The 27,879-nt window shown below is 35.4% G+C and overlaps 1 protein-coding gene across 1 annotated transcript; it reads right to left on the bottom strand.

The window, feature by feature from the left end:
• On the bottom strand, window positions 1–27,573 carry LOC127849766 (uncharacterized). Its single transcript, XM_052382516.1, has 7 exons — window positions 27,404–27,573; window positions 25,422–25,509; window positions 7,763–7,881; window positions 5,692–5,710; window positions 4,048–4,175; window positions 1,187–1,313; window positions 1–299 (listed from the first exon to the last, which is right to left on the bottom strand). The coding sequence occupies exons 1-7, from the start codon at window positions 27,571–27,573 to the stop codon at window positions 237–239; spliced, it is 714 nt and encodes a 237-aa protein (XP_052238476.1). The 3' UTR covers window positions 1–236.
• Between the last annotated feature and the right edge of the window lie 306 nt (window positions 27,574–27,879).

Here is a 27,879-nt window from a genome sequence, read left to right as displayed (position 1 = left end):
GGTAATTTAAATGTATAATCAACAAACAATGTTCAATATATACAAACAATCACATATCAGGCATTAAACTAACGAAAAACGCATTGAATGTTTCTACACGACACTTGATGACATGACACTTGATGAACCTTCTGTTGATATGAGCACCGTTCTGTGAAAACGTAGCGTTTTGCATGTGCGTAAAGTGTCTCCCCAGATTAGCCTGTGCCGGTCAAGCGTACACTCGCCGTATCCTGTTATTTGGAGTTATACGACGCAGATTTCTTCCTAAATGGACTAATGACGAATAGCGTTCCACTCTACAACATAAAAAATCAACATGTTAATTAAACAACACTTGTGTTATTGATGTTTAGGTTTTTTTTTTTAAATTAATTTTGTGCTTTTTTTAAAGTAAAGAAATACTTATATCATGAATCATTTGGCTCGAAGTTCGTAGCTCTCAAAGTTTTCTTGTCCGTCCCCGCGATTTCGTGCAAATGGGAGTCGTCTAAGAAATGCAAGGGCGGGGGGACAGTGCACTGCAACATGGTATTTAGCCGTTGATATTTCTCTTAAACGCAATCAAGATAAAACACATAGTGTGTGTGTATAACGTCTTTATCAATGCACCGGGAGACTCCCATAAAGGGCCATCACCCCCTAAAAGACTTTTCGGCTGCATTATGATGTATAATGATAGATACATAAGACCTCCGGTTCTGAGACGAACCTGTTTTTTTGAGTGCCCCCCCCCCCCCCCCGTGAAGCCCTATTAGACTTCACGTTGGTCGAACGTCTAATGCAAACAAAGAGTACTAGAAGTCTATACTTGAGAGTGGTCACAAATCATTCGAACCCCTGGTGACAGTGTGTTACCAGGAGAATACGAATCTGCTAAAATAATTTAGCCGCGCTAATGAACTCGGGGCTGTATGCAGTCCGCACGTGCTTATTAGTAACGTCACTTTCCGCGTGTACGATATTTTTATATCAAAGTAAGTCCTTTCTCAGTGAAAATCTTAGCAAAAGGCGGAACGTTTTGTTCCTGATTAGCCTTTGCGGACTGCATTATGCCCTTTTTTGCGAAGCGCGGTTCAATACGTTAACTTCAGACTGCACAGGCTAATCTTTGGACGACACTTTACGCACATGCATAAAGTCCCGTTTTCACAGAGCGCCGATGATATTGTTCCAGGTACCTCACCTTTATGTATCCAGGCAGGTTGGACCAAAATCCGTAGTTTGGCAAGAGTTCCTTCCCCTCGGCGCTGCGCACGAATTTCATGAATGAAACATCGCCGATGATGTAGATGAGCAACAGGCAAGCAAATCTGTGGACGGCAATCAGAAAAATATTATAAATGAACAGGGCTCTTGAATATTTTACGTTTTCAATACAGATTTTATCAAATTATGAAACCTCAGAAATATTATCAGGAAATAATTTATGTTTACTGATTTTGAGGAGACCCTAACCTCACACTCGGTCAGTGCTGCCCTTTTATTTATTACAAAAAGTATTTATTTTTTTGACATTTGATCATTTATAAATCTCTCATTAAATTGTAATTAATTTATTCCGTATTGTAGACATTTAATTTTTAATGGTTTAACAATAATGGGAATAATATATTCTAACAAATATTAATGACATATAAATTAATACGCAACAGGGAGCATTCCAGATACGTCCGCGCGCTCGAAAGTGCCCTTTTGACAAAAAAGCTCCCTGCCCTTATCAAACCCTAGCTGGAGAACTGCTTGGCCCATAATGTTTCGTGAAACATTGAAAGGTAAATAAAAGTTAACCTCATAGCAACACGATTCAGATTCAATAGCAATAAACAGGCAAGACACTTCAATGTAATGAGCAGAACCGTGACTTTATGAGAACGGTAATTGCAGTACATAATTAAATAAAATATATGCGTAGGGGATATGGTGTCCGCCTAGCGATCGAAAGGTCACGTGTTCGATCCCGACTGTGTGAGTGTTCATTAGATTTCCCCCATAGACATCAAGTACTGGTTCTCGGCCCAGGACACGGACTCGAGAGCGTTTCAAATAAGCCTTCAGTTTTCTATGCAATCGAGCTAAATAAATAGGTTGAACTAAACTAAACTATGGCGAATTGACATAGCGGTTGTGTGATTCAATATATGTCCATCTTTAGCCCCATGAAATGGTTAAATTATTGCAAATTAATAACACTCGTAAAGCCCAGTAACTATTAAAATGTTACGATCAACCATATTACCGAGACTCATACGTGTTTCAGAGAGAAATATCGTCACAAGATGACCTCCTTGCGTCAGTAATCGTCAAGTTTATTCCGTAGTGATAACCACGGTGCCTATACCACGTGACTTTTTAAGATCTGTGTTGGGAGAATAAAACGCGACCCAGTTAAGATTTTTAATGATGCCTTTTTAAATATTTCACCATTTTCAATGGGATAAAGTGGAGAGCCCGCTCATTCGTGAGAGTTTTCTATAGGTATATTGATCTTTGAAAACAAATAAGTATTTTTTTTAGTTAAGTGCAACCGCGCGTTTGTAATATGAAGTCCCCACACTGATCCGACATTTTCTAACCGTTCAAACGCGCGGTTGCACTTTACTGAAAAAAAAAATACTTATTTTTTTAAAAACACTATGATACCTATAGAAAAGTCTTACGAATGAGCGGGCTCTCCACTTAATCCCATTACAAATGGTGAAATATTTTTTAAAAGGCATCATTAAAAATCTTAACTGGGTCGCGCTTTATTCTCCCAACACAGATTCGAAAAAGTCACGTGGTATAGGCACCGTTGTTATACGACTCCTCGCTTGATCAAACTATTAATTTTATTATTGGAATATCATATTACCTATTGAAGGATCGTATGTTCAATCACTTAATTAATAGTTTCAATATGTATGTAATTCGCAAATTGTATAATATTGATCATTAAATGCTCAAAAACCTTGATTAAAAAATGAATATAATTCTCGCTCTGGGAAAACCGGGCTTAATGCATGTGCATAAAGTGTCGTCCCAGAGTAGCATGCGCAGTTCAACACTTTTCGCATGTACATAGTATTTTTGTTCAAAGAAATTCTCGTTTAAACAAACAGCCAGTCTATGCGGAAAGTGTCGTTCCTGATTAGCCTTGTGTAATGTACATGCTACGCTGGGATGACATTTTACGAACATGCATTAAAGGGATCTTTTCACGGTTTGGTAAATTGACAAAATTGAAAAAAGTTGTTTCAGAATCGCAAATTTTCGTTCAAGTTATGATATTTGTGAGGAAACAGTATTACTGAACATTTGCCATGGTCTAATATAGCCATTATATGCATCATTTGACGATTTAAAAACCTAAAAATTATAAAGCGTTGCAACGCGAAACGATTGAATAATTTGGAGAGTTCTTTTGTTGTCGTTTAAATTTGTGAAACTACGAATATTGCTTATATAACGTATAAAATACGCCAGCGTGTATGCTTGGCAGGATAGCTCATTTGCTTAATGCGTTTTTACTTCAGGATTCCGGGGGTCACTGGTTCGAGCCCTGCTGCGGGCTACTTTCTTTTCCCTTTTTAAATGTTATTTTTGATATTTTACTGGAGCTTTTAAAATTTAATGTTTACATTTATCAATATAAAGCATTTACTAACAAACTTCAAAATATGCCAAAATCTGTGAAAAGGCCCCTTTAAGCCTGGTTAAGAGATGCTCATATTTTATCTTTATATAGGACAATATTTTATGAACTTTTCGAATAAGCACAGTATTAAGTGTCGACCTATTTTTTACCATTCTGAAGCAATGTGTAAATTGCTTTATGAGAACAGCATAAAACTATAACGGCCTGCACGTACTTCACAGGCTGTTCAGATTGTATGCGGTTTGCTACTCATTAGTATCTCATGGTTTGGACACGTAGCCTTTACAATTTAATTTAAGTAATAAAGGTATTCAATTTCAATTGATTTCTAAGGGACTACGTTTACACGCGTCACAGTGTGTATCTGCGCAGCACAGGAATAGGTGACCCGGAATAAAATTGTTCCTTACATGATGAGAAACACCACTCCGCCACTAATCCTTCCTCCTCCCCCCCCTCCTCCTCCTGTACAAGAATTCAGCGGCCCGGCCTCGTTACACGCCCCCGGACATGCGCACACCGTATTCAATGTCAGCGTCTGTAGGCGCGATCACAAAAATCTCTCTTTTATGGCTTGCATAAACTTATTTTGGCAGTAATAAACTTGCATACTCTTATTTTGGGAGTAATAAACTTACACAACTAATTTTAGGAGTTATAAACTTGCAAAAACATTTTTGGGGAGTTATAAACTTGCATTAACTTATTTTGGGAATTTTAAACTTGCATTAACTCATTTTGGGAGTTTTTAACTTGCATAAACTTATTTTGGGAGTTTTAAACTTGAATTAGCTCATTAAGGGCATTTTAAACTTGCATAAATGTAATTTTGGAGTTTTAAATTTCCATTAACTCCTTTTGGAGTTTTAAACTTGCATAAACTTATTTTGGGAGTTTTAAACTTTCTTAAACTTCCTTTTGGAATAAAAACTATTATTTGTTCATCTCAGTAGTTCCAAATTGTCAGTCATCAAAACTTGTATCAATGCTCAAGACTGTCATTATCCTACACGTGAAGTCATTACTTAAAAAGTTTTCATTTAAAGGGAGGCTCCGTTAAACAAACATAATACATAAACATTTACGAAAGGTCTTAATTAGCAATTGTAATTGGCACAAAATATTGGTGTTTGATGAGATTGTAAGGGTATGCTTGTTTATTCTGTTAGGTTTCATGATCAGTACATACATACGTTAAACCCAGCAGCTTTAGTATTGTTTTGAGTTGGTAAGCACACTGTCTATTGTTGTATGTTATGTTTCGTTCCGCATCATGGAGCAGTAACGCATATGTTATTTTTATTAAACTGTTATTCAATGTTCATGTACATGATATTATTTTGAATTAATATTTCAATATCTTTAATTTACTTTTAACGAATAAGGGTTTATTACTAATTCGTCATACAGTGCTGAAAGATTTGATGACACATTGAATTGTGTATTTTAATTCTTTAAAAAAAGGTTTGCATGAATGATCTCTAGTTCTTTTCAAGAATAATATCCCCAGATTTCAGTTGGGAATTCATATTATTTACAAACTGATAAAAGTGGATGAAGTATTATGTTACCGTGATCTGAAATTGATTGTATTGTTTTAAACCATTGATTGTATTGTTTTTTTCTTGTATTGTTTATTACCAGTTTCCGTTTTTAAATAAAGTTAAACCCAAATGTTTGAATGATGTGACGATTTCAAACCGTTCTCCATAAAAAGTAAAGTCACAACTTGTATTTGAGTAATAATATGCATGTATTCATATATAAAAGTGATACACATATATTTATACGGACGTATGAGTGGATGAGTGATAAACATGCGTGTGTACGAGCATATGAGTGATAAACATGCATGTGTACGAACATACGAGTGATACACATGGATGTATATGTACATATGAGTGATAAACATGCATGTGTACGATCATATGAGTGATAAACATGCATGTAAACACACAAACGAATGATAAACAGACATGTCTACGTATAAATGAGTTAAATCCATTAGCCCCCTGCGCAGTCATTATGGGTTTACATGCATGTATATCACATACCAGCTGCACTGTTGTGGCACTGCAATTTCAGAAAATGATTTCATAAAATGGTTTTACTACCCACAATGACCTCGCAGGGCGGTCTAGAACTCATATGTTCGTATACATGCATGTGTATCACTTGAATTCATGTATGCATGCATGTTTAGCACTTTAATTCATGTATGCATGAATGTTTATCACTTTAATTCGTGTATACATGCATGTTTATCACTTGAATTCGTGTATGCATGCACGTTTATCTCTTGAACGTGTGTATATGCATGTTTATCACTTGTGTTTATGTACAAGCTATTTTATATGTAAATATGATTGCACAATGTTCGTGTATAATGTATAAGAGTTATACGAATGCACGTATTCATCAATACAAGTGATACGCATGCGTGTATAAGTACATAATTATGATCTAAGTCCAGAAGCACCGCCGCCCTGCGCAGTCATTATGGGTGTGCATGCATGTATGTCACATTCCAGTTGGACTGTAGTGGTGCTGCAATGTCAGAAAGAAATTTCATGCAATTCTCTTCAAAATCTGTAACTGCTTGTACGTCAACAATGACTGCGCAGGGCCGCTTCGCTTCTGGATTTAACACTTATGCATGTATGTATACATGCATGTTTATCACTTGTTTTATGTACAAGTTAAAGTATATGCATATATGACTGATTAACTGAAATTGTTATGTACTAGTATGTATGCGTGATACATATGAATGAATACAACATACATAAGTGTTAAATCCAGAAGCAAAGCAGCTTATATCGCGGTCCCTTAACTATCAACAAACATCAACGGTGAATTTCAATAATTGATTTTCGTTCTGGGAAAACGGGGTTTAATGCACCTGCGTAGAGAGTCGTCCCTTATTAGCCCCTGTGCACATGCATTTGGCCCGGTTTTCCAAGAGCAAGAATCACACCCTGACTGACCCGACACTCGGGTCAGTTTTCGCTACAAAATGACCCGGTTTCAAACTCCGAAGAAATATTTTTTCATGTAACTTATTATCTTAATATTGTTACTTTCCGAATAATTTAAAAACCATATTTTTTTATAAATAACATTAAATTTAATTGGAAAAAAATGCTTCACGGATTTATGTAAACAAATCAGAAAACGTCACATATATATGCGAACAAGTCAAACAACTTCACGTGTATATGTGAAAAAGTCAAGCAACTTCACGTATACATGTGAAGGAGTCTAACAACTTAACGTATACATATTAACTGAGAATTTTAAGGTCTTTATCAGACAGGAGACTTGCTTGTATGAATCAAAATTAAATCCATTCTTAGAAATTCCTATTTAAAGAATATTCTTATATCAAAGTCTAAGAATTGATTGCTGAATACGAGCCATGAACGTACGTGTGGAGTTAATGACCCGCACAGTATCCAATCAGAACTTACGTGAGGAGTTAATGACCCGCAGTGTATCCAATACGAACTTACATTAGGAGTTCATGACCCGCGGTATATCCAATCTGAAAGTGCTTAAAAGTCCATGACCCGCGGTAAATCCAATCCGAACGTGCGTTAGAAGTCCATGACGCGCGATATATCCAATCCGAACGTGCGTTAGAAGTCCATGACCCGCAGTGTATCCAATCAAAACTTAAGTGAGGAGTTCATGACCGGCCGTGTATCCACTCGGAACTTACGTTAGAAGTCCATGGCGCGAAGTGTATCCAATCAGAACATAAGTTAGGAGTTCGTGACCGACCGTGTACTAAATCAGAACTGAAGTGATAAGTCCGTGACCAGCCGTGTATCCAATCAGAACTTGACCACCGTGTATCCAATCAGAACTTACGTGTGCAGTCCGTGACCGGCCGTGTATCCAATCTGAACTTACGTGAGCAGTCCATGACCGGTCGTGTATCCAATCAGAACTTACGTGAGTAGTTCGTGACCAGGCGTGTATCCAATCAGAACTTAAGTGAGTAGTTCGTGACCGGGCTTGTATCCAATCAGAACTTAAGTGAGTAGTTCATGACCGACCGTGTATCCAATAAAACCTTACGTGAGTCGTTCGTGACCGGGCGTGTATCCAATAAGAACTTACGTGAGCAGTCCGCGACCCGCCGTGTATCCAACTTTCAGTGCGGAATCTGCCGCACCAAACTGCGCCGTCTGCTGGTCGCCAATGTCACTCGACTGATCGATAGTGTTAGTCTCGCAAGCCTGGAGCAGACGACACATTACAAGAGGTTTAAGGTTACTTTACACTAAATCAGTTTGTATCTTCCGGCGACCATTCGAATGAAGTGACTATTTCGAAAGAGTCAATTTTCTCTTCCGCTTTAAAAGTGATTTAGCGATCGTGATCATGCTTTTTCTGATTATTTCATGACTACATTTTGAAATCTGTTTATTAGAAACCTGCTGTGGTGATCCCTATATTGCTTAAAGCTCGATTGGTCATAGTCGGCTCGGGTGCTTCTTAAACGTACCCCGGGTACTCTTATGTGAACTACAATTTTATCCGGGTAGGAAAATATACTAAAACGTATCCGTGAATACTTACGCTAAATTCGTGTTTAATAACATTATACTAAATCATTCGTTTACCAATTTTAAATAAAGTTTTAGACCTGCGATATGACTTTTTGATTTTCTGTTGTCGTTTTTTTTCAGCATATTTCCAATGATATTCTGCATCCAAAATAAAAAGAACCCCCCAAAAAGTCAGGTGTTTAAGGCATTTCAAGTAACCAAATTACAGCCTGTTTTTTTTTTCTTTTTTTTTCATAACCATTTAATTACACATGTCGGTCCTAGGCGCACGAATATTTGTAAAGCAATACGCAGTTTAATAATTAGTAAATGCAAATATAATTTAAACATATATCTTTTCAGCTCCATATTAGTTTCGCCATCTTCTTTGATTTCGACCAAATTATAGTAGTTTTACGCACATACTTGGGGACAGTTCGAGGTGACTCAAAGTTTCGTAATATTGCGGAATTTACTACCTCCCATTCACATTGCTGATTTTCCCAATGTCATTGTTTTTCGCACAATTTTGCGACAATGGCGCGGAACCAATACTTTTTTCCAATTAGGCAAAAGAGACAATCGCTGGAACCGAACAGTCCGGTCCGGGCGATGTTCATTTTCGAGTGAGTCTACTTTACGGGTACATCGAAACAACATAGATAAGAGTAAACAGAGCTAATCTAAAAGGATTAGGATTTTTAAATGTTTTTTATATGACTTATGTAGCTCCGTACCTATTTTATAAGCAATAATGGAAACAATCTCTACGACGCTTCAATTTTAGCGGAAATAAAAATTATCATATTTGACGTTTGACATTATAATAATGACGTCATGAGCACTTGCGCTTATTATTTGAAAATAATGTGTGTGTGTGTGTGTGTTTGCTGTTTTTTGTGTGTCGCTGCTTGTATATTAAATATAGATCATCTTGATATCAAAGTGTTTGTTTTGTTTAATCTGATTCTTCTTACTATAAATGATAACGTTATAGTTCCGAGTAATATGACCTACCAACACATAATATCGACTGATATACCAATTTCCTGTTGAACTGATATAAAATACATATCGGACAGCAATATATATCAGGTAGATATAAATGTAGCGGTATGATAAAACATTATTAACATACATGTTATTAATCAATTGCAAAGCTCAAGCCAAGGTAGAGGAAAATTTAAATTTTAATATGTAACTTGTCAACAAGCACGAGCTTTGCTCCACCAGCTTGAACAATTGCGAACTTTTAACCCATTTATGCCTAGTGGACTCTCCCATCCTTCAAAATTGGATCAATTTATTTCCAAAATTAGGGATGTCTAGTATATTTATTTCTATATTTAGAATATTTCTTACATAAATTCCTTTCAGCAAACAGCGAATCATGCGGCGTCTCATCTGGGTCTACGCTGTTTGCCAAGGCCTTTTTTGACGATGCTAGCAGCATCGTCCAAGGTATATAACCATAGAAATTTTTTCCACAATGGCAACCTATGTAAAAGACCTAGCCAGTCCGATTGAGATAACTCGATTTTTCAGTTACTTCCCTTTTGCATTCGCCACTGCGTAGGAGATTGCTCGTCATTGATAACATTCTCCTAGCAGAGTTGTCGTTCGTGTTTCAACATTCAGCAATGGCCGCCCCCATGAGAGTCTCGAGTCAAAACGTTCTTATTGCATAAATTGGCTTGTTTCGCTATTTAGAAGCTGTCATTTATGATATATGAATTATTTATTCACTAAAACTCCGCTAATGACAACAAAGGATGGAATTCGAAGGATATATTCGATGTGAATGGATCACTTTCTATGGCTTCGCCCAGGAGACACTTGATAACACTCGTGTCAAAACTTTCTTACAGCTTAAATCGGCTTGTTTCGCTATTTAGTAATGCAACAATTAATGGAATTCGAAGGATATATTCAATGTGAATGAAGCACTTTCTGGATCTCGACAGTTTGCCAAGGCAAAACTGGCATACTGATGATACTGGTATTTTTAGTTGTCAATTTAAGTCACATTTTGCTTTATAAATTTTGTTTAAGCATTTTATGACTTATTGAATGGCTATCATACACGATATCAACATGTCATATGGGATTTGCATATCACCAAGCTGTCCTGAAATACAACATTGAATACAAACTTTTTACTCAAATTACTGGTAAGTATGAATTCTTTCTTCTTTCTATTTAAGTAGTTGATGTCATTACAGTCCAAATAATTAGACGTAATTTACTGTTTAGTCCATGTATATTGACCTCATATTAATAGGAGTAGATATTATGTTAAAAGTGGCCTTTTCACAGATTTTGACATGTTTTGAAGAAAGATATTAAATGCTTTATATTGATAAATGTAAACATTGGATATTAAAAGCTCCAGTTAAAAATCCAGAATAAAATTCTTTAAAAAAAGTAGTCCGCCGCAGGGCTCGAACCAGTGACCCCCTTAATCCTGGAGTAAAAACGCATTAGCCTGCTCGACTATTCTGCTAAGTATAATGGTTGACGTATTTTATACCTAGTATAAGCAATCTTCGTAGTTTCACACAATTAAACAACAACAACATAACTCTCCAAATTATTCAATCGTTTCGCGTTGCAACGCTTTATAACTTTTAAATCGTTAAAAGATGCATATAATGGCTATATTAGACCATGGTAAATGTTCAGTAATACTGTTTCCTAAAAATAACATAACTAAAACGAAAATTTGCAAATCCGATACAACTTTTTTCAATTTTTGTCAATTAACCAAAACGTTTAAAGATCCTTTTAAAGTTAAATGAACCATATCCAAGTAAAAGAGACATTGAGGCGATTGTGGCCAGTTTAGATCCAGTTCAGCCTGCAGTTGCTTGAAAGCTGTTTGCTTAAGAGCGGTTTTCTGACAATGACAAATAGTTTAATTGGATACTGATTAGACTGCCCTTTTCCTGTGACCTGGCTAATTAAATTCAGAAGCCTGGTAACAGTTTAACGTTAATGTTACCAATGTGTCAGACCAGGGCCTGGAATTTGAAGTCTAGGACATGCATGGTCAGAAGATGTCATTAAAGATTATACATTTTTTCAAACGCATACAAATGCATACAAATATAAATAGTAAAATGCACTAAGTCAAAGGCATTTGACTTCGGCTGGTGCCTTGGCACACCAGATGTTTCAGTTGCAATAGTTTGATGGACTCATTACTTGGATGTGTAGTTACATTATTTACAGTATATCAAACAGTATTTAGCATGAACCAATGATTTTTTCAAACATAAATTATTCATGTAAAATGCTTGAAGGAATAATATTTAAGGTTTAAGAAGGCATTTTCTTTTTGTTTTAAAGGATATCTTTGAAAATTTTATTTTTCATGATTTTTTTTGGCAACAAAGGGTAATGCATTTTTAAAAAATGTAATTAATTTTCTGACTAAAAACTGGTACCATGAGTAGCATGAAACAATAATTTTTTTAAACATTTGTAATTGATGAAAAATGATTGTAAAAATAATATCTAAGGTCATATAAAGCATTTTTATGCACCCCTTTGAAGAAGAGGGTGTTTATTGCTTTGCACATGTCGGTCGGTCTGTCGGTCTGTCGCTCCGTCCAGGTGGTTTTCCGGATGATAACTCAAGAACGCTTGGGCCTAGGATCATGAAACTTCATAGGTACATTGATCATGACTCGCAGATGACCCCTATTGATTTTCAGGTCACTAGGTCAAAGGTCAAGGTCACATTGACAAAAAACATATTCACACAATGGCTGTCACTACAACGGAGAGCCCATATGGGGGGCATGCATGTTTTACAAACAGCCCTTGTTTATTTTATTTTAATGGGTTACTCTGAAAATTCTATTTTTCATGATTTTTTTTTGCAACAAGGTGTTATGAAATTTAAAAAATGTTACGGGATTTTTAGACCAAAACTGTACTATGATAATACTATGATGCACTTCGCCAAAACATTTATAATTATATTGTTTATTCTTGAAAATGTATTTTCCCTATTCACTAAAAATAACACTTTTGATCAGAAAATTCATATATAATGATGTTTACTTTTATTTTCAAGAATCATAATGCCTCTTTTTAGTTGTATTTAGCCACACGTTCTCGTCAGCCACTTAAGGGTTATATATTGCCTTTCTTTTACTAAATGCAAAATAATTCTACACTTTGAGACATTCATAAAATATTTTGTCTTTACAACACCGACAGGCTAATAAATTTATATATCAAGTACTTCCATACTAACAGGACCTTTCTAGGCGGGCAACCTAGCAACCTTGATTTGTTCATATCTTCCTATCAATCTGTTATATGTGTTAGGAGTCATTTGTTCGTAGAACATTTAATGTTTGTTAAAACTTTTAAATAATTCAATGTTCAAAGTGATATTGTTTTTGACCGATAAACCAACATACTGATTAAAAGGGAATATTTTATTAATTATTTGCATTTTATCTCACATGAGAAATATTTGCCTAAATGTTTTTCAAACTATAGAGAAATCTATATACAATTAATAATTGACGACGTTTAACAAAAAAAACGAAATAGTAAAATGGTTTCCGGATGATAACTCAAGAACGCTTATGCCTAGGATCATAAAACTTCATAGGTAGATTGATCATGACTCGAAGATGACCCCTATTAATTTTCAGGTCACTAGGTCAAGGTCAAGGTCACAGTGACCCGAAATAGTAAAATGGTTTCCGGATGATAACTCACAACGCTTATGCCTAGGATCATGAAACTTCATAGAAACATTGATCATGACTCGCATATGACCCCTTTTGAGGTCACTAGGTCAAAAGTCAAGGTCACGGTGACCCGAAATAGTTAAATGGTTTCCGGATGATAACTCAAGAACCCTTATGCCTAGGATCATGAAACTTCATAAATACATTAATCATGACTCGCAGATGATCCCTATTTAATTTCAGGTCACTATGTCAAAGGTCAAGGTCACGGTGACCCGAAATAGTAAAATGGTTTCAGGATGATTACTCAAGAACGTTTATGCCTAGGATCATGAAACTATATAGGTACATTGATCATGACTTGAAGATGACCCCTATTAATTTTCAGGTCACTAGGTCAAAGGTCAAGGTCACAGTGACCCAAAATAGTTAAATGGTTTCCGGATGATAACTCAAGAACCCTTATGCCTAGGATCATGAAACTTCATAGGTTCATTGATCATGACTCGCAGATGAACCCTATTGATTTTAGGTCACTAGGTCAAAGGTCAAGTTCCGGTGACCCGAAATAGTAAAATGTTTTCAGGATGATAACTCTGAACGCTTATGCCTAGGATCATGAAACTTCATAGATACATTGATCATGACTCGCATATGACCCCTTTTGAGGTCACTATGTCAAAAGTCAAGGTCACGGTGACCCGAAATAGTTAAATGGTTTCCGGATGATAAATCAAGAACGCTTATGCCTAGGATCATGAAACTTCATAAATACATTAATCATGACTCGCAGATGATCCCTATTTAATTTCAGGTCACTATGTCAAAGGTCAAGGTCACGGTGGTCCGAAATAGTAAAATGGTTTCAGGATGATAACTCAAGAACGTTTATGCCTAGGATCATGAAACTATATAGGTACATTGATCATGACTCGCAGATGACCCCTAATGATTTTCAGGTCACTAGGTCAAAGGTCAAGGTCACAGTGACTTAACTTTAAAAAATGGTTTCCAAATGATAAGTCAAGAATGCTTACGCCTATGATCATGAAACTTCTTAGGTACATTGATCATGACTCGCAGATGACCCCTATTGACTTTCAGGTCACTAGGACAAAGGTCACGGTGACTTGACTCAGTAAAATGGTTTCCGGATGATAACACAAGAAAGCTTACGCATAGGATCATCAAACTTCATAGGTACATTGATCATGACTCGCAGATGACCCCTATTGATGTTCAGGTCATTAAGTCAAAGGTCAAGGTCACAGTGAGTCAAAACAGTTTAATGATTTCCAGATGATAACTCAAGAATGCTTACGTCTAGGATCATGAAACTCCATAGGTACATTGATCATGACTTGCAGATTACCCCTATTGATGTTTAGGTCACTAGGTCAAAGGTCAAGGTCAAAGTGATTCAAAGCAGTAAAATAGTATCCAGATGATATCTCAAAAATGCTTACGCCTAGGACCATTAAACTTCATAGGTACATTGATCATGACTGGTATATAACCCTTATTGATTTTCAGATCACTTGGTCAAAGGTCAAGGTCACAGTGACTCATAACAGTAAAAAGGTTTCCTGATGATAACTCAAGAAAAGCAAGGCCTAGGATCATGAAACTTCATAGGTAAATTGATCATGACTGTCAGATAATCCCTATTGATTTTCAGGTCACTAGGTCAAATGTCAAGGTCACAGTGACAAAAAATGTATTCACACAATGGCCACCACTACAACTGACAGCCCATATGGGGGGCATGCATGTTTTACAAACAGCCCTTGTTTGTCTTATGTTGGTAAATGTTCATCTCTGTCAATTCTAGGTTAAGTTTGAAAGTAGGTCATATGTGGTCCAAACTAGGTCAACAAACCAAATCACAGAAAAGGTTAGCGAACACTTCCAGATCTTCATGAAAATTGGACAGAATTGAATGTTATTTCGATGAAATAAAGTTTCAGTTTGAAAGTTGGTAGTTTGTCAAAAACTAGGTCATTAGGTCAAAATATAGAAAACTTCCTTTACCTTTCTACAGGTCACATTATCTTCCTGATTTTCATGAAAATTGCTTACAATGTCCATCTTAATCAAATCAAAAGCTGAATTTGCAAGTTGGTCCTGGCAGGCTAAATCTAGGTTACAACTTAGTCAAATCATACACAAGTTTTTGACACTATAGAAGGAGTTTTGGGTGAGCGATACAGGGCTTTCTTGTTTTAGAACAGCCTGTAGTAAGAAAGGGAAGGTATTGTATTTGTTTCAAAAGTAGCATTTTATTGTTATTGGAAGTAACTGAGCAATTATATGATGTCATAGTTTTGGTTATTTGCTCACTTGTTATGATGTGACAAGGTGAGCTTTTGTTATCACTCTTTGTTGTATTTTATCCAAAGTTTATTGTGAACACATAAGATATCATTTTACAATGTTTAAATTTGGGTGTCACCTCTTTGCCAGATTCTTATGAAACTAGTCACCTCTATGTCATTTTTTGTTTCATATTCTATCAAAAATTAGGGAACTAGGTCAAATATAAGAAAAGGTCTGTTAATACTTTAGTGGTCACATTCTCTCTCTGATCCACTTGTAAATTGGTTAGAACATTATTTTAAATGATTTCAAAGTCAAGCATGAAAGTAGCATATTTAACATTTAGATCACAAGGCCTAGTCTCAGTGATTAACAGGTCACGTTCCAAAGTGGTTCATGTGCTTCCAAGCATTTGATCAATAACTAAAATCATCAAAATCCATGTTAAAACTTACATTTTTTACCTGATCTTCATGGCAGTTGATCAGAATGTTCAAATACTAGTAAATAAAAGTAGGATCTCGGTAACAAGACTCAACTAGATCGGATAGACGCAAATAGTTTTTTCATACTCACAATGCCTTTTTTTCTAGATCTTCATGAAAAATTAGTTAACACCACTAGGAAACAATCAGTTTCAGGTGAGCCACATTGTGCTGTTAAAGTTATCTATGTATAGTATAGATTGTTACAAAACCTTGTTTATCAATAAAAATAAATGAAAAAATGGCTTTCTTAAACTTGTAGTCTTGGATGATATATTCATCAACTTATAATCTACGACAATCTTTTGAGAAGAAAAACAAAGTTTGATTATTATTATACCCCAACATACTGTGATTGGGGGCTAGCACAGGAATTCTCAATTATGTTCCTCGAAAAATAATGGGTTAGCATATTGTTGCTGTTTTACCCAGTTGTCTGGACCATTACTCCCAAAACAATTTTAAGTTCAAATATGAGATATTTAGGTAAATAAATTTCATTGAAGGGATACAGTGTCCAAGAACGAAAACGATTGCACCACAACCATTAACTATTGACCTGCGGATGAATGACAAGCAATAAAAATTACACAATTGCGGTGATGTAGATTAACTTAAATGGATGCTTATTTATGTTATGCTTTCCGGTGATTTATACAGAAATATCAGTGAAATAAACTGGTATTTCACTGTTTTAAACAGTGAAAAATAACAGTGAAAATATCGATATTTTTTGCATTTTTTCTGGGAAAATCGATAAGCCACCGAATCCAACAAATATCATCTATATATTCATCCTCTTCAAAAGCATCGTCAAACCAGTACTTTCAGTACTTTGATTCTAGACGCTAGGCATACTAGGGTTAAGGGCAGATAAGAACATACATTTATTACGACTTGTGCATAGTACAACGTCAGTCTTAACCATGCGATAGTACACATATATGAGAAGATCGAGTTCAGAGAGAAATTTATCATAGGGTAAATAGTCGTGTACATACAATCTAACAAAATACATGACGTGTTTTGAAAACAACAACAGATATTTATGAGAACGGATGCGTATCATCTTTTAAATATTTAAAGAAATAAACTAAACTAGTCTGTTTTACATGTGTATAAAGATACAGATATATTTTAGTTGTGGAAAATAAATATAGGAAATGGATCATCTAACAAATATCAAATGGATACTGGTGACCATGCATGTCGTATAAGTGTAGGCCAAACCATGTGTTTACTGCGTGAGATAAATATGCCGCGCTCTGTGAAAACGGGATTTAATGCACGTGCGTAAAGTGTCGTCCCCGGTAAGCCTGTTCAATCCAGACTGGTTATCATTGACAACACTTTACGCTTTAATGGCTTTTTGCGTTTAAAGGAAGTCTATTCTTTACACAAATTCAGTTAAAGCGCAAAACGTCCCTGATAAGCCAAGGGACGACACAGGCTAACAAGGGACGACAGGCTAACAAGGGACGACAGGCTAACAAGGGACGACAGGCTAACAAGGGACGACACTTTATGCACGTTTTAACAGAGTGCGGCGTAAATACTATGCTATGATGTATTTGATGTATTAACCTGAGAGCAAGATGCTGGTAGCGAAGCATTTAAGCATGTTTATACATGTATCAGTAAAAAAATGATAATAGTGCGCATCAAACAGTTATATAATTGTATTTATAACGTATATTTATAATATTTTGCGTATACAACAGTTGCAATAAATCAAGTTTATATTTAATAATTGTATCTATATTTATACAAATACTCTATTGCAGTTGCTGTGTTTATTATTTTTGCACATTTTTAATTGTTTTACGGCAAATGTTTTGATGAAGAAATCGGTTATTAAAGCGAGATTATACGATTTGTTATATGTGTTGAATTATTATATATATTGATAAAATATGTTACAATAACACAAAAAAGGCAAGCAAATCTATACATTGAAGGCGAATTTTATAAAATGCAGCAAAGATAAATTAGCGTCCCGAGCCGATTGTGACGAAGATATTTCGTACATATTTTCCTAAAATAACCGAAGCATTCGTCTGTTTATTAGGATCAGAGTTAGTGTTCGTGTGTCGTATGAATAGATATCGCTGCAGAAATTTAAAATGAACCGTTAAACTAAATTTAGATTCACATCCTACATGCATGATATACATGCTGGCGAATTCGACTGTACAGACATTTTCGATGTCAGAATTAAATATCTGGCTTATTTCGCATTTTTCGACACATGTTCTTCTTAACTTTTATTTTAATCTATATTGAAATATATATATATATATATATATATATGTATATATAAAATACATTTTTTACACATTGTATATAAATTCATAAATATTTGACAAAATCGTATAATCTCGCTTTAAGTTTAATGTCCAGTTACTTGATTTATTCTTGATCCGATATAAACCTTTTAATTTAAACCCACCGACCAGAGTCACGCAACCAGAGCAAATGATTCACATTTAAACTCCACTAAGACGAATTATTATTTGCATTTGAGCTTTGCTCTGGTAAAAACGGGGCTTAATTCATGTGCGTAAAGTGTCGTCCCAGATTAGAAATGCTTTATCATTTGTTTCGTTTTAATGGAGTCTATTTTAACTCAAAATTGAGTCAACTGTTAAGTGTAGACCCTTATTATCCATGTCAACACTATGCACATGCATTAAGGCCCATTTCCCACAGCGGGAATCAATTTGACTCGACTGAGAAAATTGCAAATTACGCGTTTAAAAACCTGTTGTTGTTTTTTAAATGTTTTTTCTTCTTTGCTTAAAGGACCAAAACTCTTGCTTTGTTGAAAAACGAATAAACAGATGGAGATGCGCAAGTTAAATTCAAATGCTGCTTAATATATATGTTGTTTTATCACTCAAGCCGCTATACTTTTTATTTCTCCGCAAAACAATATCCGACGGACGGACGGCTAGTCTGACAGAAGGATAGACAAGAGCAATTGCATATGAATGAATGTATCTATTTATGAAGGCATGTGTGTAAAGTATTTAATAATATACTTATGTTTATAGTTGAAATATAACTGGCAACAGTATCGGTCGATTATAGGATCCCAATATTAATTGCACAATTTCAAGGATTCTGTCCGTTTTTTCACATTTGGCAAGTCTTATCTGAATTTTTAGATGAGTGTTTTGTCTGTAGAAAATTGGAGTAAAACATATGTCATTTATTTCTTAGAGAATCCATTCGCATATGCGCAGACTGACTTAGAAAACATGGTTTCGGCTGAGAAATATCGACAAAACCCAATTGCTCAATTAATTCACCGAAACGTTTATCTTTCAGTACATTCCCCGATGCAAAAACCTAGAGAATGTATTTAATAGGTCTGTGCCCGATGGCACCAAAATGTTGCAGACCTACGGAACAGACAGATAACGGAAATGATACAAAAGGCTTGGCTGCAATTACTAAATGTATTTTATCCCAGAAGAGAACAGACACTCTTTAAAAACATGCACTTCAAGCCGCCGGACATGACTCGTGCTACATCGGCTATCTTCGGACTCATCCGTAAGATAGGCAGATTTAAGAAATAACAATCGTGATACATCGGCTATCTCGGATTCCTCCGTAAGATAGGCCTCGTGGCTAACGGTCGCCATATTGCCTTGTATTACTACTTTACTACCCAAAAGGTTGTCAGTCTATTGTTATGAGGTTGTATACGATGCGCGTTGAACTAGCGCCAAACTTGTTACCGAAACTTTGATATTAAGAGCACTATTAACGTTCATTTGTGTTTCATTTTGACCTATTATCCAAGTGATTTACTTTTCCATTATTATTTAATCACCCTATCATCCAATTTTTAAGATGAAATTACGGTGTTTACAAAACCAACCAAACCGAAAGTGAAACTGGATGCATTACGTTTCGCGATGTAAACATTAAATATTTGTTCAGTTTGAGTTTTTACAGGTATACTGCATTATGAAAGACTGATACACATAAAATTGACAACTCATCTCCCCAACGATACTAAGTGTGGCTCATTCTCAGAACAAACCCATAGTCAGTCAGAAAACTACAGTGTAAAAAGACCACTTGATTGTGACAATTATGGCTGACCAAGCAAATGTTATCATTTAAAATAAAGAAAACTTCCAGTTCGATATACATTTTATACCAATTATGACATTGACCAACACAGAAAATAATTATAAGGTTGATTTTCCAAAAATTGACTGTTACAATTGGATACTGTTTTAAGCTTCACTCTACTTTGTCTGAAAATAAAAGTCCTAAATGATGTAATAGAAACATACATATTTATTTTTTAGTTTTACAAGGATATATATATATACATATATTATAATATCTTTTTATTGATGGTCAATCAATTCAAGTTTAACTAATATATACATACACATTATATACATGTGTATGCTTTGATTTTTTTCTATTGACGCCAAATTAATATCCCATTAGATAGATAGATAATATCACAGCAGTATTCATAGTTTGTCTGCAAGTACTGCAGAAATCATGGATTATTATTTTACTGAGTCAGCCTTAATCTTTATATTATAATTGTTAAAACAGATTAAGATGTGCATAATACAATTGAGGATGCATCAAGATTAAAAAATGGTACATGTATAAATTAATAAAGAATCAATAACAATCAGAAACTGTGCATTTTTTTCAGTATTGTGTGAAAGGATTTGAAGTAATTATGTGTTTTTGAAATATGATTTATGTGAATTTGAATAAATATAAAAAATTTAGTGATTTTCTCAGACAAAACTGTTAATTACATACTAAAGTATTCAGAATGTATTATTGTAATATTCATTCGAATTTATTAGTACAAAAAGCACTTTTATAGTAATTGCATATTTTATAATTCTGACAGCATTTATCGACTGTGTTCATGCAAGCATGAAGACGGTTTCATTTTTTGAGTATTTAAACAAGAGTTCCATGATGGCCCTGTATCGCTCCACTGCTGAAAAAAAGGCTGAAACAAATTTCTCTGCATGTGCAAATACTTAAATATAGGCCCTATTTAAGCACATGTACACTTTTGTGACCTTCTGGGCTGGGTCAAATTTAACCCCAGGGGCATAATATGAGCAAACTTTGTAGAGGACTACTATATCTCACTACATACAAAATGTGGTAGCCCTAGGTCCTAGAATTAAGGACAAGAATATTTTTAAAGTTTTCACAAAATAAGCAAGATATAAGCGTATATAATGTTCAATTTTGTGACCTGCGGGTCAGGATCAAATTTGACCCAAAGGGCATAATTTGAACAAATTTGGTAGAGGACTATAAGATGTTACTGCATACCAAATTTGGTAGCTATAGTCCAAATGGTTTTCGACAAGAAGATTTTTTAAAGATTTCACAAAATAGGCGCTTTATAAGCGTTTATTCAATTTTGTGACCCCCGGGGCAGGGTCAAAGTTGACCCTAGAGGCATTTTTTTAACAAATTTGGTAGAGGTTTATTAGATGTCACTACATACCAAATATTAGATGTCACTACATACCAAATTTGGTAGCCCTAGGCCCAATGGTTATGGACAACAAGATTTTTAAAGTTTTCACAAAATAGGCCCCATATAAGCGTATGTTCAGTTTTGTGACCCCTAGCAGGGTCAAATTTGACCCAAGGGGCATAATTTGAACAAACTTGGTAGAGAACTATTACATGCCACTACATACCAAATTTGGTAGCCCTAGGCCCAATGGATATGGACGAGAAGATTTGTAAAGTTTTCACAAAATATACCCTATATAAGCATATGTTCAATTTTGTGACCCCCGGGGCAGGGTCAAATTTGACCCCAGGGGCATAATTTGAACAAATTTGGTAGAGGACTATTAGATGTCTCTACATACCAAATTTGATAGCCCTAGGCCCAATGGTTATGGACGGGAGATTTTGAAAGTTTTCACAAAATAGGCCTTATATAAGCAAATTTTCAAATATGTGACCCCCAGGGCAGAGTCAAATTTGACCCCAGGGGCATATTTTGAACAAATTTGAAAGAGGTTCACCCCAGGAACATTCCTAAGAAATTTCATCAGAATTGGACCAGTAGTTTAGGAGAAAAAGATGTTTAAAGGAAAAGTTAATGCACGGACGCACGATGGACACAGGACCTATGGCCAGTGGAGCTAGAAATCAAATTAAACATTTAGTTTTGATGTAAAATCAGTTTTTATATGCAAGTGTCTATTTCACTTATAAATTAAAACAGCATATTATTCATTATTGAAAAGATTATTCCAAGCTTGATGTCATATTTCAACTTTGCATTGTGTAGTTAATTGAACCTTGTATTGAACTGTATGGGCAGCTATATTTTTTAATTTATGTATGTTGTATTATACAAAATGCATTATTTCTACCACAAGTAGACCATAAGGCCTACTGCTACTAAATAGGCACTGGTATGAATTTGACACTGTTTTTGATGCTCATACAAAACTTTAATTATAACTACACTTTAGTATATTAAATATTTTCAAGTCTTTGTTCAACATTTTTTGCAAAAAAAAGAGTGTCTTAATGCATTTAAAAATATACTTAAAACAAACTAAAAATGCATTTTAACATACCTTTTTCCTGGAAAAGTGTATTTGGGGTGATAAAAAGTACACTTGAAGAGTATTAATGCTGGAAAAATGCAGAAAAAAATACATTTGTTTCTGTTAGAAGTGTGTCTTGTCTGCATTTTTAAGTGTATTAAATGCACATCAAATGCAGATAAATACAATGCCAATACTGTTACATGCATTGTAATGGACATTAAATGCACTTGTTCTTGTAATTAAATGCTTTAGTGAATTGAAATAACCTTTTATAACGTTTTAACAATTAATAATACCTTTTTATATAAATTTTCTTTTGAAATGTGACACTTAAATGATTTTTGCACAACTAGTAAGAGATACAATTTGTGCTCATAATGCTTTATCATTACACTATATAATATCATTTGTTGTATGAAAATTACCCTTAAAATTCATGTGAAAGCTCAAGAGATCAATAGCAACGTGATATACCCTGCTCCTTTTTACATGACTTGATGGTATTTAGTCCCCAATTCTACATGGCTAAGGGAAAATTAATGTGAAGATTTGACAAATAAGTCTTAATTGGGATCCAATAGGCAGACTTTCATATTACTTGTATTTAATTTAAATCATGATCTGAATTGCTCTTTGGCAAATCTTCGTTGGTCACAGTATTCAACTGAATTTTGTTCACTTTGTAGTGATTATATTTTCTATATTTATCAGACAACATCTTTCTTCAAAAGTTTAACATGATTGCTTGGTTAATTTAGAAACAAGTTCAATGCATCATAACATAAAATGAAAAAATGTGTAATAGTAAAAATGGCAGCAAAAAAGCACCAGATTATCTGTCTAAGTCTGAGACGATATGTTGATGTATTGGAATTTCTCATAAATAATGTGTCCCATAGTTGTATAATTGTATAGTCGCATGCATGAGTGGTGTCAATGTCACAATACCAATTAAAGCCTATAATTTACTAAAACAATTTGAAGTTTGATGTGTGTTTTTTTCAAGATCTGTTATATATATTTATATATATATTTATATCTATATATATATATATATATATATATATATATTGTTGAAAAGTTAACATGCAATAAGCTTACTGTAATTAAGTAACAAATAGTTTTACTGATTTGGTTGGATGCATATATGCAGATATATCATGGTTTGTGCAGAGGACAGTAGCAAAAACAAGAGCTGTCTCCGTAGGATGACATACACCCCGATAAACGCTTTAATAGAAGTTATGGGCATTTTTCAAAACCTAAACGCTGACCCTAAGTTCAAGGTCAAAGGGGTCAAAATTTGTGTGTGTATGGGAAAGCCTTGTCCATATACACATGCATATCAAATATGAATGTTACATCTGAAGCGACATAGAAGTTATGAGCATTTTTTCGAAACCTAAATGCAAAGTGTGACAGATAGACAGACGGACAGTGCGATCACTATATGCCCTCCTTTGGGGGCATAAAAATGTGTTTCACATTGTTTTGGTAAATTAGTAATGTACAAACATGTAGTTAAAAGAACAGAATCATCAATTATAATGTTATTGATTATAAAGTTTTGCTGGCATATTTGATGCATTTATCTAGCTATAAGAAGGTCCCTGTTTTATCCCCACTAGCGCCGAGTGAGGGTTCTCAAAATCTTTAAACAATATGAATAACTACATATAGGGTCGAGAGCCTTGTTGATATGGGGGCTAAACACCTGAAATCAAAGCGACCCACGTTAAAGGCCGAGGCAAAATAAATAAACCAGAGGCCGCATGAGCCTGCTATACTCTGAACAAGTATTGTTTCTTCTCAGAAAATTGGTCAAATTAAATAATAATTTGTAAAAAATAAACATTCTGCACAAATTCAATTATTTACTTTACCTGTGTGCATGAATCATTTCAGTCTTGATGGTTAGTGAACTATGTCAAAAGCACCATAGCTATGAAACACTTGTATTTTGAATATTGCAATGTTCCACAGAAATTATGCTGATGATAATTTTACACGATGATGAATTACTAGATATATTTCTAAATTCCATTTCCACCAACAATTCGGTTATTCCACTACCAGTTCAAATGCTTCGTGCACAGTTGAAAATAACATTATTCCACTCAACAACCGTGACACATGTTTTCAATTTTTCAACCTCTCGCAATTAAAATTGTCTCCTACTGTTATTGTTGTTGTTGTATTTTTGAAAGTAGTTCGAAAGATGGCGACCATTAACCCAGAGATTGATTTATGAAATAAATCGTCTGCTGATCCAGAGTGAAGAAATAAATCGTCAACTGATCCAGAGTGATGGGACAGACTCGAGATCAATCGCACATTCTCGGCCCTTTCCGTCAAACATCGGATAAGTACCTCGAAGGAGATAGTATGAATACACATTTCGGAAGAGGTATTGCAGTCTACCTACGCGGGCCTACGCGAATCAAAATTATATAGTAAAAACAAACATGGCCGGTTTTGCGAGTTGTTTACATTTTGCAATGATGAAAATGGGTATTTTCTATGCTCTGAAGCCAGAGCAAGTACAAACTCTACAGGAATTATGGACGCCATCGTTGTAATTGTTTTTGTTGTTGTAACATTCTTAGAGTGGTATCACGTGGGCGGACTACTTTCAACCCGTATTTCTCCCGAGTCCGATTATGATAATCTGCGAGGGGTACCGAATGACTCGAGATGACAGCACTCTGGGGCAGCAGGCGATTTATTGAAACTATCTTGTACAAGGGAAGTAACCTAGTGAGGATAAAGACTTATTCTGCCACAATCTTCACGCAGAGTCGTCGTTCCTTGCTCGCATATACAATCTCTGCCATCACAAACTCCTACCAGATTTGGTAGGATTTTTGTTGTTGTTTAAGTACTATAGTATGAAAAGTAGTATCATTTCTTTTATATTTTGAAAATAATGTATAAGTTTAGTTTCATAGCAAAAAATATAAGTTAACTAAATTAAAAAAAAGTATAAATCACAACGGTAAAACTTGTGTACCACGTAGATAAGCTATCATCACGTGGTTGGTTATGAAAGCAGGGTTTTGATCCAGCTATACTGGTTCCAGTCAAATATTTGCGTGGAGGTTGATTGAGCGAACGGTGATTACCGCGACTTGTGCACAACCGCCCTCGGAGAAAGGATAGCACGGGTTGTATGAGTATACGCTGCCGTCATCTCCTTGAATGTCCTTAAACCTGAACAACAAAGTCAGAATGCTGGTCAATATATGAGTCGCGTTTTGAGAAAACTGGGCATAATGCATGTGCGTAAAGTGTCGTCCCAGCTTAGCCTGTGCAGTCCGCAAGGACGGTTCTTGCCGCATGTATGCAAATGCAAATGCAAATGCGTGTGTTTATAGTCTGATTACTATATACATATTCAATCGACTTTGACATTTGCCCCCCGATCACTGGGACATCAGTCGTCCGTTTACATTCTATTATGCTATTTTTCGTTCAAAATAGTCTCTTTTTTTTCGAAAATCTGGTTTAGGCGGAAAGTATCGTCCATGATTAGCGAATGTTCATTAATCGTCGTGAAATAGAAGGAACGAATCATCGAGACAATTACCGCTTTAACGATTTTTTTTAATTAAGTCCTTTCTAGATGAACATCAAATCGAGGCGGAAAGTGTGGCCCCTGACTTGTCGGGCATGACACATTGTGTCTTGTTCTGAGAAAACTGGGCTTCATTCATGTGCGTAAAGTGCCGTCCCAGATTAGCCTGTGCAGTCCGCACAGGCTAATCAGGGACGACACTTTCCGCCTAAACTTGATTTTCGGTAAGGAGGGACTTCCTTGAAACTAAAAATACCAATAAAGCGGAAAGTGTCGTCCCTGATTAGCCTGTGCGGACTTTACGCACATGAATTAAACCCAGTTTTCTCAGAACAAGACACCATTACGCACATGACTTTAGCCCAGTTTTTGCAGAACAAGGCTCATAATACATTATGTTAAAACAACAATTCATGCATACATATTTTTACATTATTTCATTTGTGTGTACGATTCAATACTGAATATTCACAACGAATTTACAACAATCGTCGTTTACGTAATTTCTTAACATTGTTACCGCCGAATTCAGAACTGCATCGTAACACACATTACAAATTTAATAGTTTTCGCTTTTTGTGAATGGATGTTTATTTCAGAAAATGCGTTTCGAGAAGAGGAACATAATTATTCTGTTGTAATAACTTTTACTTAATGTCACCTATAATTTACTTTTACTTTATGTCACCTAAGCACGTTAGAAGACTAAGGTAGTGACAAGCGACGTGACCTCGCGTTTGACAAATACATTTAAATGGGGAAAAAACATGATTACGCTGTAAATTATCTTTCACGTGGCTGACTGTCACGTGCATGTAAATTAATTAGATCTTATGTCATATGGCCATGTTAAATACATTATTAATTATTAGAAAAGGGCCATCGCTCTCTCTGTGTTTTTTAATTATTTGCCAGAAATAAGCCAACAAATACGAGCGAAAAACTAATTTATGTGTTACGTCTTTCATCGACAGCTTAATGCGTTATTATGGTTCAAAAATAGAGAAATCATTATTTTATGCCTATTGAGCGATACAAAAACAAGAACAACATATCCATAAAAATGCATACAATGTTTATAGCATGCTCAGAATTATTAATATTGGCAATGAGTCAATTTATATTCGAGTGAGTGCGTGTGTGCGTGAGCGAACGAGTGAGCGATCGGTCGATCAATCTAGCGAGCGAACGAGCTTTTGAGTTCGTGAGCGAGTGAGTGACTGACTGAGCGAGGGAGTGACTGAGCGAGGGAGTTATTGAATAAGCGAGGAGTGAGTGACTGAGCGAGTGAGTGAGTGACATAGCGAGTGTTCGAGTAATTGAGCGAGTGAGTGACCTGATAATTTATTTATCAATTTGTTAACTGATCTTATGGTTTAATGAGTGACTGATAAACTTGCATAGTGAATGATTAAGTGTTTTTTCCAGCGAGAAACTGTTTTATTGAAAACACGTTCATAAAAAAAGTTTCTCAAAAGAAAGGTCAACGCAAAACAGCAATGATATTTAACAAATGAAAACACGACTCACGCGGGTGTGCCGTCCGCATGTCCAAGGCTGTTCAAGTACACTCCCCGCCCGTCTGAGTATTGACACGAGCACTGGCCCTGCCCTATGCAGTCGTCTTGGCAACACACTGAGCCCAGCCAGCTGACCCTTAGCAACAGTGACCAGTACACAGGACAGCGTCGACCTGTCATCTCGCGTTCGTCCGAGTGTGCGTGTATGTATACATGAAGTGTCGGAGGTAAGTGTTGGAGAATTTCATCGAAGCGACTAATTTATCAGAACGCATATCAATACACATTAACTAACTAAATACCAAATACATAATTTCATTATCAATGTCATGCACTATCTGTAATAAAAGCGCTAAGATTGTATTTCAAATTCATGCAGTATCTGTCACAATCTTGATACTGTTGTCAAATGGACAAGATAACCACTGGGTTTACTAATTGCTTCATCTGTTATATCTAATGCACGGTCTACATCAGAGAGAGGTC

This window comes from Dreissena polymorpha, chromosome 11 (genome assembly GCF_020536995.1).
Source record: "Dreissena polymorpha isolate Duluth1 chromosome 11, UMN_Dpol_1.0, whole genome shotgun sequence".
Lineage (NCBI taxonomy): Eukaryota > Metazoa > Mollusca > Bivalvia > Myida > Dreissenidae > Dreissena > Dreissena polymorpha.
The sequence above is the reverse complement of the archived record's forward strand: the minus strand, read 5'-3'. Positions and strand labels throughout refer to the sequence as shown.

What these genes read in the sequence shown, in the direction of transcription:
- LOC127849766 (XM_052382516.1), bottom strand. Translation starts at nt 27,573, where the DNA reads ATGACAGGTCGACGCTGTCCTGTGTACTGGTCACTGTTGCTAAGGGTC. An exon ending in GCGGTTGTGCACAAGTCGCG is followed by an intron (nt 7,882 to 25,421) that starts GTAATCACCGTT and finishes CGTCTGCTCCAG; the next exon opens with GCTTGCGAGACTAACACTAT. An exon ending in ACCTGCCTGGATACATAAAG is followed by an intron (nt 300 to 1,186) that starts GTGAGGTACCTG and finishes TTTATGTTGTAG; the next exon opens with AGTGGAACGCTATTCGTCAT.